Source organism: Rhinolophus sinicus, linkage group LG02 (assembly GCF_036562045.2).
Source record: "Rhinolophus sinicus isolate RSC01 linkage group LG02, ASM3656204v1, whole genome shotgun sequence".
NCBI lineage: Eukaryota > Metazoa > Chordata > Mammalia > Chiroptera > Rhinolophidae > Rhinolophus > Rhinolophus sinicus.
Window position 1 is genome coordinate 68476463 of NC_133752.1, and position 13163 is coordinate 68489625.

General features: G+C 44.2%; 1 protein-coding gene across 1 annotated transcript in view; it reads left to right on the forward strand.

Moving 5' to 3' along the window:
• Positions 1 to 1467: 1467 nt before the first annotated feature.
• Positions 1468 to 13163, forward strand: part of IGFBP7 (insulin like growth factor binding protein 7) — a 66964-nt gene continuing 55268 nt past the window's right edge. The window contains exon 1 of the mRNA XM_019740083.2: positions 1468 to 2023. Coding sequence (XP_019595642.2) covers positions 1549 to 2023 — 475 coding nt within the window. The 5' untranslated portion in view covers positions 1468 to 1548. The remainder of the gene's footprint in view (positions 2024 to 13163) is intronic.

The following is a 13163-nucleotide window of genomic DNA, read 5'->3' on the forward strand; positions in this document are numbered from 1 at the left end:
TTGATGTGGCCTCTCAGGTAAACTACTTGCATTAGAATCCTTGTCTCATGGTTGGCTTCGGGGAACCTAAAACTATGACACATAGTAGAGTAGGTCTGAAATTAACTTAGTGAAACCTGACCGGTAAATTAATAAAATTGAAATAGAATATAATAGGATATCGGCATGCACTCTGCATTTCTTTCAAGTTGAGACTGTATACTAGGTCGTGTAAACTGTATCTCTTACTGTGGGACAAAGGCAAGAATAGGTAGGAAAACTCTGCTCTGAAGACCTTTCATTGTTTTTTAAACAATTGTCATGTCAACATGTGACCTTTTAAAAAAAAAAGTACCAGTTTTCTAGAATATGTTAAGGAGAGGCCAAAAAGCAGTGCCAAGTTTTCTAAATAGGAAGGGGGTGCTTGGGTTTTTTTATTCCCTCAATATTGTGATTATTTAATTTTCAAAAAAGCTTACAATAATAATCCGAGGAAGACTGTGGTGAGAGTGACATCTATATATTGCTGATGACATTGTGAACCACACACTTGGAGTTAGCTGAAAATCCTATAAATTCTTGGCTTATATCAAGAAAAAAGAACTAAAATGTGACATAAGAATCATGTACACTGCAGTGTGTTATGTTCAATAAAAATGGAAACAACTTAAATGTCTGGATAGGAGAAGTCTGAAGGACCAATATTATTGGAAAAAGAGGCTTCGAAGTTGAGTTTGTAGAGTTCTTCACAGCAAAATTAAGGAGGAACTGTCAGTCATTTACATCAAAAACCTCAGAGGTTTACTGGTAAAAATTGGGGGCGCTTTAGGTCCTCAGTTGCAATTCTCTGGAGAGGTTTGATGGAGGTCCAACACAATTTAGTATGAACTTAAGACTGGCACAGCTCTCACATGGATTCCAGTGCTCACACTTAAAACTTGACTTGCGTAAGAAAGCAGAGGGGGAGGAGGCAGTTATGAGGTTCCAAAAAGAGGAGTGGCTGGCAACGATTTGTCCTTATAGGCTGGTACCCAACACCACACGGGGCTTGTGGCGAACGGGGACACATAAAACAATTCGTTTTTCAAGGAGCTTCCTCAACCGCTAAGTAATCAGTACTCTCAGGTCTCACGGGCCCACGGAGAAGTTAATAGATTCAACACTGGGTCGGTTCAAAGTCATTGTTAAGAAGTACACATATCTGGACCGGGAAACACGAGGAACCAGAAGAAGAGGGAGCCGCTTTCACTGTGGACGATCTACAAGGGACTGGGGCGCAGCCCACAGGGCAAGGGCAGGGTTCTGACCGGGAACCGGCAGGGTGCGCTCGGAGGCCAAAACCGAGCGCAGCGGGGTGAGCCCGAGCGCCCTGGGCCCGCGCGGATGCCCCACCACGCCCCGCCAGCAGGAGCGCACTCGAGCCCCGCGATCCCGGGCGGGGCGGCCGCGCTCTCACCGCCCCGGGGTGTGGTTCCAGCGGCCCGGCCGGGCGGGGCGCCGCCTTTAAGGCTCCAGCCGGCGGGGAACCGCTCACTCGCGCCCCGGCCGCCACCACCACCATCCCCCGCCATGGAGCGGCCGCCGCTGCGCGCCCTGCTCCTCAGCGCCGCCGGGCTGCTGCTCCTGTTCCTGCCCCTCTCCTCTTCCAACTCTTCGGACACCTGCGGCCCCTGCGATCAGGCCACCTGCCCGCCCCTGCCCCCGCGGGGCTGCCCGCTGGGCGAGACCCGCGACGCGTGCGGCTGCTGCCCAGTGTGCGCCCGCGGCGAGGGTGAGCCGTGCGGGGGCGGCGGCGCCGGCAGGGGGCACTGCGCGCCGGGCATGGAGTGCGTGAAGAGCCGCAAGAGGCGGAAGGGTAAAGCCGGGGCAGCAGCCGGCGGCCCGGGGGTGAGTGGAGTGTGCGTGTGCAAGAGCCGCTACCCGGTGTGCGGCAGCGATGGCATCACCTACCCCAGTGGGTGCCAGCTGCGCGCCGCCAGCCTGAGGGCCGAGAGCCGCGGGGAGAAGACCATCACCCAGGTCAGCAAGGGCACCTGCGAGCAAGGTGGGCACGCGTGCTTTCCTCTTGGACCCCGCCCCACCCCAGCCCGCGCGGGTGGGGAACCGCGCGCCCCCTGGCGGGTCAGACCCGACAGGGCGTCTGCGGTCCTCAGGACCGACGCTGGTTCCGCGACTCCTCCCGTGGGCATCCCTAGGGACAGATGGCCGGGAAGGAGCTGGCAGTCGAAAGGATGCCGGCGAGGATGGGCGACGGCTCCCCTTCTCTTTTTTTGGTGGTTTTATTTTGAGAGCTTGCAGCGTGTGCCAGGAAAGTGAGGACTTGCAGGGACAGTGTGTATATATAGAAAAGATTTTACGGTATCTCAGACTCCCGCATCTCAAAAGCTCACTCAACTGATGCTAACAGTTGGCAAGTCGATTCACAAAAGCGACCCCATCTCTTTTTGGAACCCAAAGATGTTACTTTCTCATCCTTTTTTCTTGGCTTGGGTGTATTGATAGAGAAGTCGCAAGATAGGGGAAAGGAGTTTAACGATGAAATACAAAAAGTAAGGACTTTTCAGAGAGAAGTCCGACGTTTAATTGGCTAAATTTTAAGAATTATAAAAATTGGATTGTATGGTTTCTTAATATTGAGGAAAATAATTCATTTACTGGAAATTACAGTTTTTTAAATAGTAATCTAGCTAATTATTTGTGCACAAAAAAATACAAACTCCTTTACAGGAAGCGGAGTACAGCATTAGGAATAGAGACAGTGGAAATGTAATGGCTCTGTGCGATGTCCGAGGGATAGTGGATGGGGGGAGCGGGGTTCATACAGTGTGAGGGATATAAATGATAAACGTCTAAGTATTGCTTTGTCTTGTGCACCTGAAACTAATAAAATTATATTTAAAAACAATATACAAACTCTTTGAAAATGTTTTTATGATGTAAGACTTATGACCAGTTTGTTTTTCTTTCTTGTTCCTTTTCTTGGGTAATTTGTCCCTAGAATGCACTGTTCAGCAGGAATGCCTATGAAATTGTTTCATCATTTATTTTATTCCAAACAAGTACAATCTTGCCATAAATTAAAGGGGAAAATAAATAGAGTACGGATTTGAAAAAGAGATTTTTAACTCTAATGCCTGAAATAACATTTTCCATAGACAGTAGTTGCAAGGGAAAGTTAGAAATCCAACCTTGGCAGTCCTTGCACTGGTCTCAGCCAAGGTAGCAAAAGGAGCAAGGCAGTTCTCCTGAAATGACAGAAGCAGTTGCTTCTTTAATACAGCTCAGACTTTCTCCAAACTTTCCAAATAATTCTTTTTTTGAACTTTTTCCAGAAATCCATATGGTAATAGGTCATATGTCACTAATTTCAGAGTTCACTATTGAAAGCCTTAAATTGTGTAACTTACTGCCAGCTATTTATATTGTCATTACCTTAAGCTTAGAAAATCACAACCAAAAATAATTCACATGCTTTTCCAACAGAAACAGCCATTTTTTTCCTTTGGATCTAATTTATCAGTCACATCATGAAAGAGAAATGTGCATAGTTTAAGAATTGATTCCAGGATATTCAGATTTTCTTATAAACACTCCAAGGGGAATTTTCCCTGAAGTCTTTCCAAATCACTGTACTTGCCTTATCAGAGCAAAAGGTTAGCTTGGTGATCAAGTCTCGTCAGCTCTCGTCTGTAACTGAGACTGATAGTCATATGGAACTACAAGCATATCTCAGAGGTACTGCAGATTCATTTCAGGTGGGAGAATCTTGCCTTCAGTTTGTAAAAAAAAAAAAATGCAACACCTATGAAGTGCAATAAAGCAAAGCGCAATACAGTGAGGTATGCCTGCCGTCTTACAACGTCACTACCATGGACACCCAGCTCCTCAGCCTCTCTCCAGACTGCAAACCCCATGAGGGTACAGACCTGGTTTTTCTTTATGTTTGGGAAAATGTTAAGAGAAATAGCATGTAAAACTGGAAATCTTGATATAAATTAGCCTTTTCTTCCCAACTTAAACTTAGGGATGTGGGATCTAGTGCCTGGGCCCATTTATTGGAAAATGCCAGAGAAAGCAGAAAAGAATGTGAGGTCCACCAGAGTACTTTTCCACAGCAGAGACAAATAGGGATAAAACCAGATTTCCTAATGTATTGCTCCTGATTCCTGGATATGTATCAACAGTTATGGAAGTGGACCCAATGTAATGCCATTTACTTCTGTGCCAGGTAGTACTGGGGCTCTGCAAAGAATAGGAAATGCATTTTCTACCTTCAGAAGAAACTTGGGTTATGCTTCCTTGGGTACTGAGAAGAAGGGGGCATTGTGACACTCAGCCACCATGGTGTGTGGTTCAGTCTGTGTTCTTTTGTGTGGGATTCAAATAACCTGCATTTACTGAACATGTAATATGTGTCATCGCTGTGCTAGGTGCTGTACAGCGAGGGATACACAAAACATCTTGTTTTGCTGATTACCTTAATACCTGTGCAAGTTGCAAACTCACCTCCCTGAGTGCTTTCACTGGAGACATTCCCAATCTTCCCCTTATTTTATGAGATCACCACTTGCCTACCTACTGGGGAGAGATCTTGGTCTGCTTGTTTTCTGTACCTCTGTGGTAAAGGGCAAAGCCATCTTCTTGAAAGTCTATTTGAAAGGTAATGAGCTGATAATCTCAAATCTTGAAAACTGTCATGATGAATTTACTGCCATTAGATCTTCCTGAGGTCCCTGACGTCACGAGTAACTGGAAGAGGGGATTTGACAATTCCGATTATTAGAAAGTTAATATGGAGAAGCTGAGATGTATAATAACGTCTCACAGTGGGAAGAGAACATGGTGCTCTTTCATTCTAGTTCTTGGTTACACTTTTGTTTTATGGTCCTTTAAATCTGAGCTCCTTGGCAGTCGTCCCATGTCAGCCACCTTGGTCCCTTTGAGTCCCATCCCCTCTTTTTCTCCCTCAGAATTAAATTTTACTTATGGAATCCGAATTCATTCTTAAGGGCCTCCCTTGTTAGTACAGTTAGAACCAAGTTCAAACTACCTAGTAGGGCATACAAGGCTCTTCACATAACTCTGTTCTATTATTTTTACCTCTTCTATCCATCCCCCTTTATGGTCCAACCACAATGCTTGCTATTTGTTGCTGTTTGCCTCCCTCACTTTCACCCCCACTTGTCTTTCCACCTTTGAACTCTTAGTCTTCAAGGATCAGCAGGTGTCACTTTCTCTGTGAAGCTCCTTGACTCCCTCCACCCCGCAATGATGTCTTTCTTCGGCTCTTCCAGCCATTTTTTCAACAATACTTATTGCATAACATACTATGTATACTTAGATGTAAGCAGAACAGTTAGGATAGTGAGCTCAGGAACCAGACTTCCTGCATATGAATCTTAACTTTGCCACTTTCTTAGCCTTGAGCAAGTTACTTGACTGTCTTTGGGACTGGGTTTCCTCACCTATAAGGCTTATAATCATACCTGTCTCATAGAGTTGTTAAGAGTCAATGCTGTGAAGATTATTCGTAGAAAGCACTCAATGAATATTCATTGTTGTCATTATTCAACATGAAAATAAGGTCCATAAGGGAAGGGAATTTTTGCTCCCTGATCTATCCCCAAGGGCCTAGATCAGTGCCTGACACTAATAGATGCTTTAAATATATGTTGAATGAATGAATGTATGAATTTGCCAGGTACACTTCTAGTCTCAGCCTTGAATAAAATAGGTGGGATCCCGCTGTGATGGCATTTACTGTAAGCTTTAGACAGAAACAAGTAAGCAGATGTTTTCACATAGTCCTATGTGCTGTGAAGAATGTACAACAAGGAACTAGGATGGTGACTAGGAATGGATGAGCAGTGTTAATTGGGGTGGGCCAAGTCAGGCAGAGGACCCACGTGAGGATTTCAGCAAAGGGAGCAGAGCTCCTGAGTGGACAACAAGCTCTGCTAGTTAGTACAGCACCTCCCCACTGTCTCCATTATGCTCTTTGAATGTCTGTCTTCTCCACAGGAGAGGGAGCATCCTAAAAGAGGGACTCCATCTTATAATTCTTTATAAACATCGTGGCTGGCTAATAGTTGGGCACTTCATAAATATCTGTTGATTAAACAAAGGAATCCTCTGAAGAAAGTGCCTTCCCGTTTGGAAATGCAGGCAATTGGCTCTCCTGCCAGTGTGCTGCCTTTTCTCCTTGCATCTTCTGCTCTTCTGAAGTCCAGACAATACATCAGACATTGACTCACATTCCCATCCGCTGCTATCAACCTTTTAACAATAGGTGGTCACTACCACCCCCACCCCAAATCGCAACATTTCCACATCATTGATGGTTAGAATTAGGTTCGGAGCAACAGAAACTGTTCTGTAAATGGAAAAGGCTTCAGTGAAGATTTCTATTTTTAGAAACTCATTTTGATAGATTTTTAACATTTGTTCTTTGAGAAGTTCATTTTAGGCTCATTTTTATGTTGATAACATACCATTTAAATGCTCAAGTTCTATTACTATTTTTCAATAAAGTTATGAACTTGTGACATTGTGATTTATAATAAGAAATATATATTTGATCTTCATCCCATTCCTGCCACTTAGCTCCTAAAACCCTTGGAATTTTCCAAATGTTGAGAGGAAGCAAGATGTCATTTGTTAAGTGAATGAGGTGGCTTTTGGAAAGCCTCTAAGTCACCTACCAGATGGGGGCTGGTTGCCAGGTGGAGCCAACTATGTGATTAGTGGGTTGAACCTTTTAGTCCCATCCCCCCAACCCCCTGGGAGTGGAGAGGGGCTGGAGATTGAGTTCGGTGACCAACGATTGAATGATTCAGTGATTTAATCAGCCGTGCCTATGTAATAACACCTCCATTAAAAACCCAAAAGGGTGGGTTCAGAGAGCTTCCAGGTTGGTGAACAGGTGGAGGTGCTGGGAGAGACCATAGAAGGTCCGTGTCCTTTCCCCGTACCTTGTCCTATTTCCATCTGATGTTTCTGAGTTATATCCTTTTATAATAAACTGGTAATCTAGTAAGTACGTAAAATGTTTCTCCAAGTCCTGTGAGCCACTCTAGCAAATTAATCAAACCCAAAAAGGGCGTTGTTGGAACCTCCAGTCTATAGCCAGTTGGTCAGAAGCACAGGTGACAACCTGGATTGGTGACTGGCATATGAAATGGGGTGTGGGGCAGTCTTGTGGGACTGAGCCCTTAATCTGTGTGATCTGATGCTACCTTTAGGTAAATAGTGTCAGGATTGAGTTGAATTGTAGGACACCCAGCTGGTGTTGGACAATTGCTTGGTGGTGTGGAAAAAAACACACATGTAACTGGTGTCAGAATGGTTGAACTTCATTGAAAGTGGAAACAGAAGTTTCCAAAATCAAATGAAATGGTTGGTGGTCTGGCTTATCTTGTGTCAAAGGGTAATGGGGATGCGGGGAGTGTAAGTCAGTGCAATACTTTGTTAAACAACCACTGTCATTCCACAAAGATGGTCAGGGAATCCTGACTAAGACATAGATGAGAAGGAATTGGCTGGAGAAGAGCTAGCAGGGAGCTTGGAGTGAAGTTAGAAGGAAGCATTACAAGCAGAAGGAATGAATAGCACGTGGTCCCATGGGGCCCCTCACAGAAAGGGAGAACAGAGGTGGCAGCTGGACACGTGAAAGAGCTCAGTGATCAAGAGCCTTGTGACCAGTTAGCGAGTTTTAGACACTGTCACAAGAGCAGTGGGAGGCATTGTGTGATGTATTTGGATTTGTGCTTCTAAAAAAATCTCTGTTGGCCGCCCTTAAGAGGATGGATTGGAAGTGGGCAACACTAGTCCAGGAACTCCCATTTGGAAGCTATTATAATAATTCCTGCGAGAGATGCCTAACTCCTTCTTCATAGGATCTTTAGTTTCTCTTCCAGACCTTAGAAGCGTTATTGAATCTGGTGTCCTAACCTGCCATGGGAAGCTGTTTGTTACTTGGAAATGAAAAGCCAGTACTATGCCCTTTTCTTACTAAATGACTCCTCACAATGTGCCCTGACGTCATTTGCTCACTAGCCAGCCCCTGCTCCCAAATTATAGCCACTTGCTCATTTCATTTCAGAAGGCTCTTCCCCTGCCCAACCCCCCGTAATCCCCATTTCTCTCTCTCTCTCTCTCTACTTTCAGAGCAGAAACAGAAAAAGTCACATCCCAAAGAGTCTACCCCAGCCCAATAGAAACGCTTTAAAATTTTTTCTGGCCTCAACTAGTTGCCCTTCTTGTGCACAGAAACTTCTAGAAAGTTGAGTGAATCACTGGTTCCTATCACTTTACCCAGTTTTAATCACTGCATCTTAGGAAAGCTTTGAAAACCTGAAAAAGCTTTACAAAAGAAGACGCAACCTTGAAGAAGGGTCTTAAAGGACTTAAGATTCTCTTAGAGGAACGTAATCCAAAGAACAAGTTTCTTCATGGTTTGGGCATTAATTATTAAATGCAAGGTGCGTGACCCACTGTTCTACAGGTTTTCAGGAGGCAAAATTAAAAGGCCTAGAATTAAATAGCCACAAAAAGCACATTCAGTTTACACATCAGAAAGAACTTGTAGATAAAAACTGTTGAATACTGTTACATGCTCATGTGGGAGTCAGGAGAATTCTATTCGAAGATTCTCTGTTGGAGATCTAAGAGGTAACCTAAGTGAGGAGGGGACGCGTCTTGGAGAGGCTATTAATAACTTTTAAGATCTTTTACACTCTAGATCTGAGGTGGAATGATTAAGCTGAGCAAGCGTTTATTGTCATCCTTAAATAAGATTTCCACCCTGTCCGAAGTGCCCTTAGGGTTTACCGCCATAGAGTTGCCTTCTAGAAGAAACTGCCTTATAAGGCTCTCTTTTGGATAGTTTAGTGACAAAACTCCCTTGGATAGAGTCCAAGGCCAGCCGGCCTTCCCTCATTCTGAATTTCTCCCCACAGTGGATAAGATTATGGTGCTTCCTTTACCTCAAACAACTCCGCAAATGACCTGACCTCATCTGTGTTTTTAATTGTATGACAAATAACATCTTATTTTTAGCAGCTGTTAAAAATGGAACCCTAAATTATTGTTGAAAGGACTTTTAAGCCAGAGAATATGACTGTAATATTTTTCATAATTTAGATTCAGAAGTGGAGCCTTCAGACAACTTTGAGAGGGGAGAAGACTTAGAAGTATACAAAACAAATGAGTCTGCTTATTTTAGGCAATTTTAAAGATTTCCCAATGAGTATTTTGCTCTTTATGAGGGGGTAGAAAGGTGGGAGGAATTAGAACTATATAAGGAAAGCTTTCCCAAGCCTGTTCGATGTAGATTTTCTAGGTCGATCAAGACCACCACCCCCACAAAGCCTCCTAGAGAAAGTGAGGGCAGGAGAAGAAAGCCAGGGTTGATCAAGCAGGGGAAAATTGTCATTTTTGATTTAAAATTGATGTGTTACATAGTTGAATTAATGGCAAACGCTCTGGTGAGGAGAATTAGGAACAACTGGAGTGAGCAACAACCCCACCCCCTCTATGCCTCTGCCAAGCGGTGGGCTACCAGAGAGAGGCACCATCCATGAAACCATCCATGAAATTGGCTGGGCACAAAAGCGGGCAGGGGTTGCAGAGAAGTTTTTTCTCCAAAAAGTAAGAAAGGTTCAAACCAGGTAAAACAGACCTAGTAACCCAGTGGTGACAAAGCCCCATTCATATGGTATAAAGTTTCTCACTTACAGTAAGACTGTTGACAAGGCAGGATAAGCCAATTTGTTCAAAGTAGAGTTTACCATGATGAAAAAAAGCAATACCCTCAAAACTTCAGGATAACGTGTTATAAATGAAGGAAGAGTTTAATCTACCTGCTTCACAGGATTATTGCAAAGGTCAGACCATAAAACAGATAAGAAGTCACTGTGTAAACTATGCAGCTCCAAATAAATGTAACGAATCATTATTGACTGGATTGTAAACTCCTTTGGGACAAGAATTCTACGTAGGTGGTGACAATGGGAACTGGGGTTTGTAGTACTTGACTGAGGGCTTCTTTGGATGTTTCATCATTTGTTACAACAACCTTGGGAGGTCCCGGTTTCCACACAGGGACACTGAAGGTCATCCATCACACAGCCAGTAAATAGCAGTTCTTGTACATAAATCTAAGTATCTATTACCGCCTTGCTGTCAAAGCTTAGCACATAGACGAGCACCACTGGCTTTCTGTAGTGTCTTTCTCTTCTGCAAATGCAAACCTATTTCAAAATAAACAGTTTAAAACGAAGTGATTCACGAGAGTCAAACTCTAGAGGTGGAAAAGGTTTTAGGAAGATTATAATGACTTTATCTTGCTTGTATTTTCTTTTTGATGAATTGGCAAAGGGAATAAATGGTACGTTCCTGCCTAAATAGCTCTAAACAAGCTCTTTCAATTAGCATGAAACAGAAATTCTGTATGATAACAAAGTTTATGTCATAGTATAATTGGCTTTTTGTGGTAATGCGGTGCGCCTTTTAATAAAAGTCATATTACGTTCTAGGAAAGATGGTATTTCTTAACTGAATGAATGTCTCTGAGGGGGCTTTGTACAGATCCCTGAGCCCAGTCTAGCTAGCGTCAGTCCATCCAGGGCCAGATTGGAAACCTGACAGCCAGTCTGCTCATAGGCAACCAACAGACTCTCAAAGGGCCCGTGTGTTGGGGGCAGCTGGCATGAATATTTTCTCAAGCAAGGCCTCCTGGGGCATAGCGTTTGTGTGTGGTGTTTAATCAATTGCCAGGCCTTTCTGGTAACTCTGAGTAGGGGGCAGGAGGAGAAAAATCACTATGATAGCTGTCAACACGCTCAAGTGTTGCTTTTAGCCTGAGGTTTTCGCCCTGAGTGCTGACGGAGCCCTGTGCTCAGCACCACTCTGCCATCAGTTTCCCCAGCTGGGATAATAGTATTGACTCCACATCTAAGCTGTGGTTCATTGCAGGGCTACTCTCTTGAGGGAATTTGTATTTTTAGGGACTGAAGCACTTTTTTTTTTTTTTTTTTTTTTTTTGGTCAGGTGACAACTTCCAGAAGGAGGAAAGTCCATGTAGGGGATTGAGAGCTGAAGCATAATCCACTTTGACTCTTTGGGGGCAGGCGGGGGGGCGGGGGGGGGAGCACTTTAATATTCTCACAGGCAGAAATGCAGCTGACTCCAATCACCCTGTTCTTTCTTTCATGTTGTTTTTCTTGAAGTAGGGTCGTCTCCAGCTTTTTTTGGAGGTCTGTCTTTTTCCCTCAAAGGCATTTCATTTACATCGCGGCAGATTAGTGGGCCTGCGGTCAAGTGGTTGAATTGGGAAAGCTTTCGATCTAACATCTGTTCTGTTCTCTTCTGGCCTGACCTCAAGCAAAGGAGAAAATTTTATCAAGAAATAGATCTCCTGGAACATTCAGAGGGTTTTGAAAGAGACCACACAGAAATGAGGCTTTAGGAATTTCTCCGGGTAGCCCAAGACTGCAGAATGCAAAGCCTGTTCTTTCTCAGTGGGAGCTTTCAGAACTTTCTGCTCAGGGAACAGAAATCTGAAAGTGAGTTTCAATAGTAGCTGCAGCAATTACATTGCAACCCTGGCTCCCAAAGGAGTCCCCTCAGGAAGCAATAGAGCGTGTGATAGAGAATGAAATGCTTCGGCAGCAGTGCTGCTCTGAGTTAGAGAAGGCCAGGCAAGGGGATCCATGCAGTGAGGCTGCTTATTAGAGACGCTTGGCTCAGCTGCAGAGGGCAGGCTGGGGCAGAGATCAAAATGCTGCTGAGTTGTGACAGGCCAGGGCTTTGGAGCCAGAGGCCCCTCTCTGCTCAGGTGTGTCTCAGATGATCAGAGAGCTGCAGGGCAGGAGGGCAGAAGCTGATCCAGCTTGGCATTTTCTGCACCATCGAGCCTTTGGTTCACAAGAAGATAACTGTCAGGGCAGGAATAGGCTGTTCAGGACCCAGTCGTGATGTGGGAAAGTTAGAGGCCCCCTCTGTTATTCCTGCCTCATCTGAGGCTGCTTGCATTTCACCCACTGTGCCTGGCCTGCCATTGCAAGCTCTTTCCTGTCTGATTGAATGCAAAATGTGGTTTTATTTTTCCACCCCTCAACCTTTCTTAGTCAGAGCTTGGCCAGCAACTTTATAAATGGTGAGCTCTGCTCAATCCGCTCCCTCAACTCCATCCTCGGACTCATAAGCCACCTCTGGCATTCCCCCCACAACTTGGCACACCACCCCTGAGAGGCAGCCAGTGTAGTCCACGTCATCCAGGAGATGGTTGTCCCTTCTTTTCTTGATGCTCCTGTGGGATGAAGTTTTTACAGATGTCTCAGGATCTTAATCCACTCCATGCATCCGCCCAAAACCCTATGGCCCCTCGCAGGTCCAGTTTAGCGTGTAGGGGAGACATCCACAAGCATGGTGACCATGGCTTGAAAGGCATGAAAAGCATTGGTACTTAGCATATGAAGTCTCCCTGAATGCTGTTTCATTTCAATTTTTATTTTTATTAGCATTATAAACCCTGGTGTGAGTTCATTTATAAGTGCCTTCACTGTGATATGTTGATGTCTTACTTTGACCAATCTAAACGTAATCCTGCCTTATATATCTCCAGACTAGATCTGAAACTTGTGTCTAGATCTATGCAAACAAAATGGCAGGATAATGTTCTTATAAACAAATCCCTAGAAACTTCCATCTAGCTCTTGTTCTTACTCTTCAAGTATTTCAGGACAGGAGGCTTCCTCCATCTCTGAGACATCCCAGGGTCCAAAAGCAGATGGTTAAATGGGAATCACCCTGGATGCTATACCCTGGATGTTAGCCAGAGGATTTACTTTGCTTTACAGTGTGCAATATTTCTATCTTCAAGTTCAGCGAATCAAAGTGTGAACATATGATTCTCTAATGGCACCTTGTAGGTATATAAGACATTGTAGATTAGAAGGACTCTCAAATTCAGTAGTTATTGATGTTTCTTCCCTGCATACATAGAAAATGCTTTGGGGTTTTGTTGGTTGGTTCATTTAAAAAAAAAAAAAAAGTTGGAGATATTGGCTCCAAAGAAGGAACTAAAATCACAGAGATTGGCAGAGAAATAGTATGATAATATAAGACCCGGTCTTATATTAATTTTTGCTCCAAAAGACGCATTAGGCTGATGGTCCAGCTAG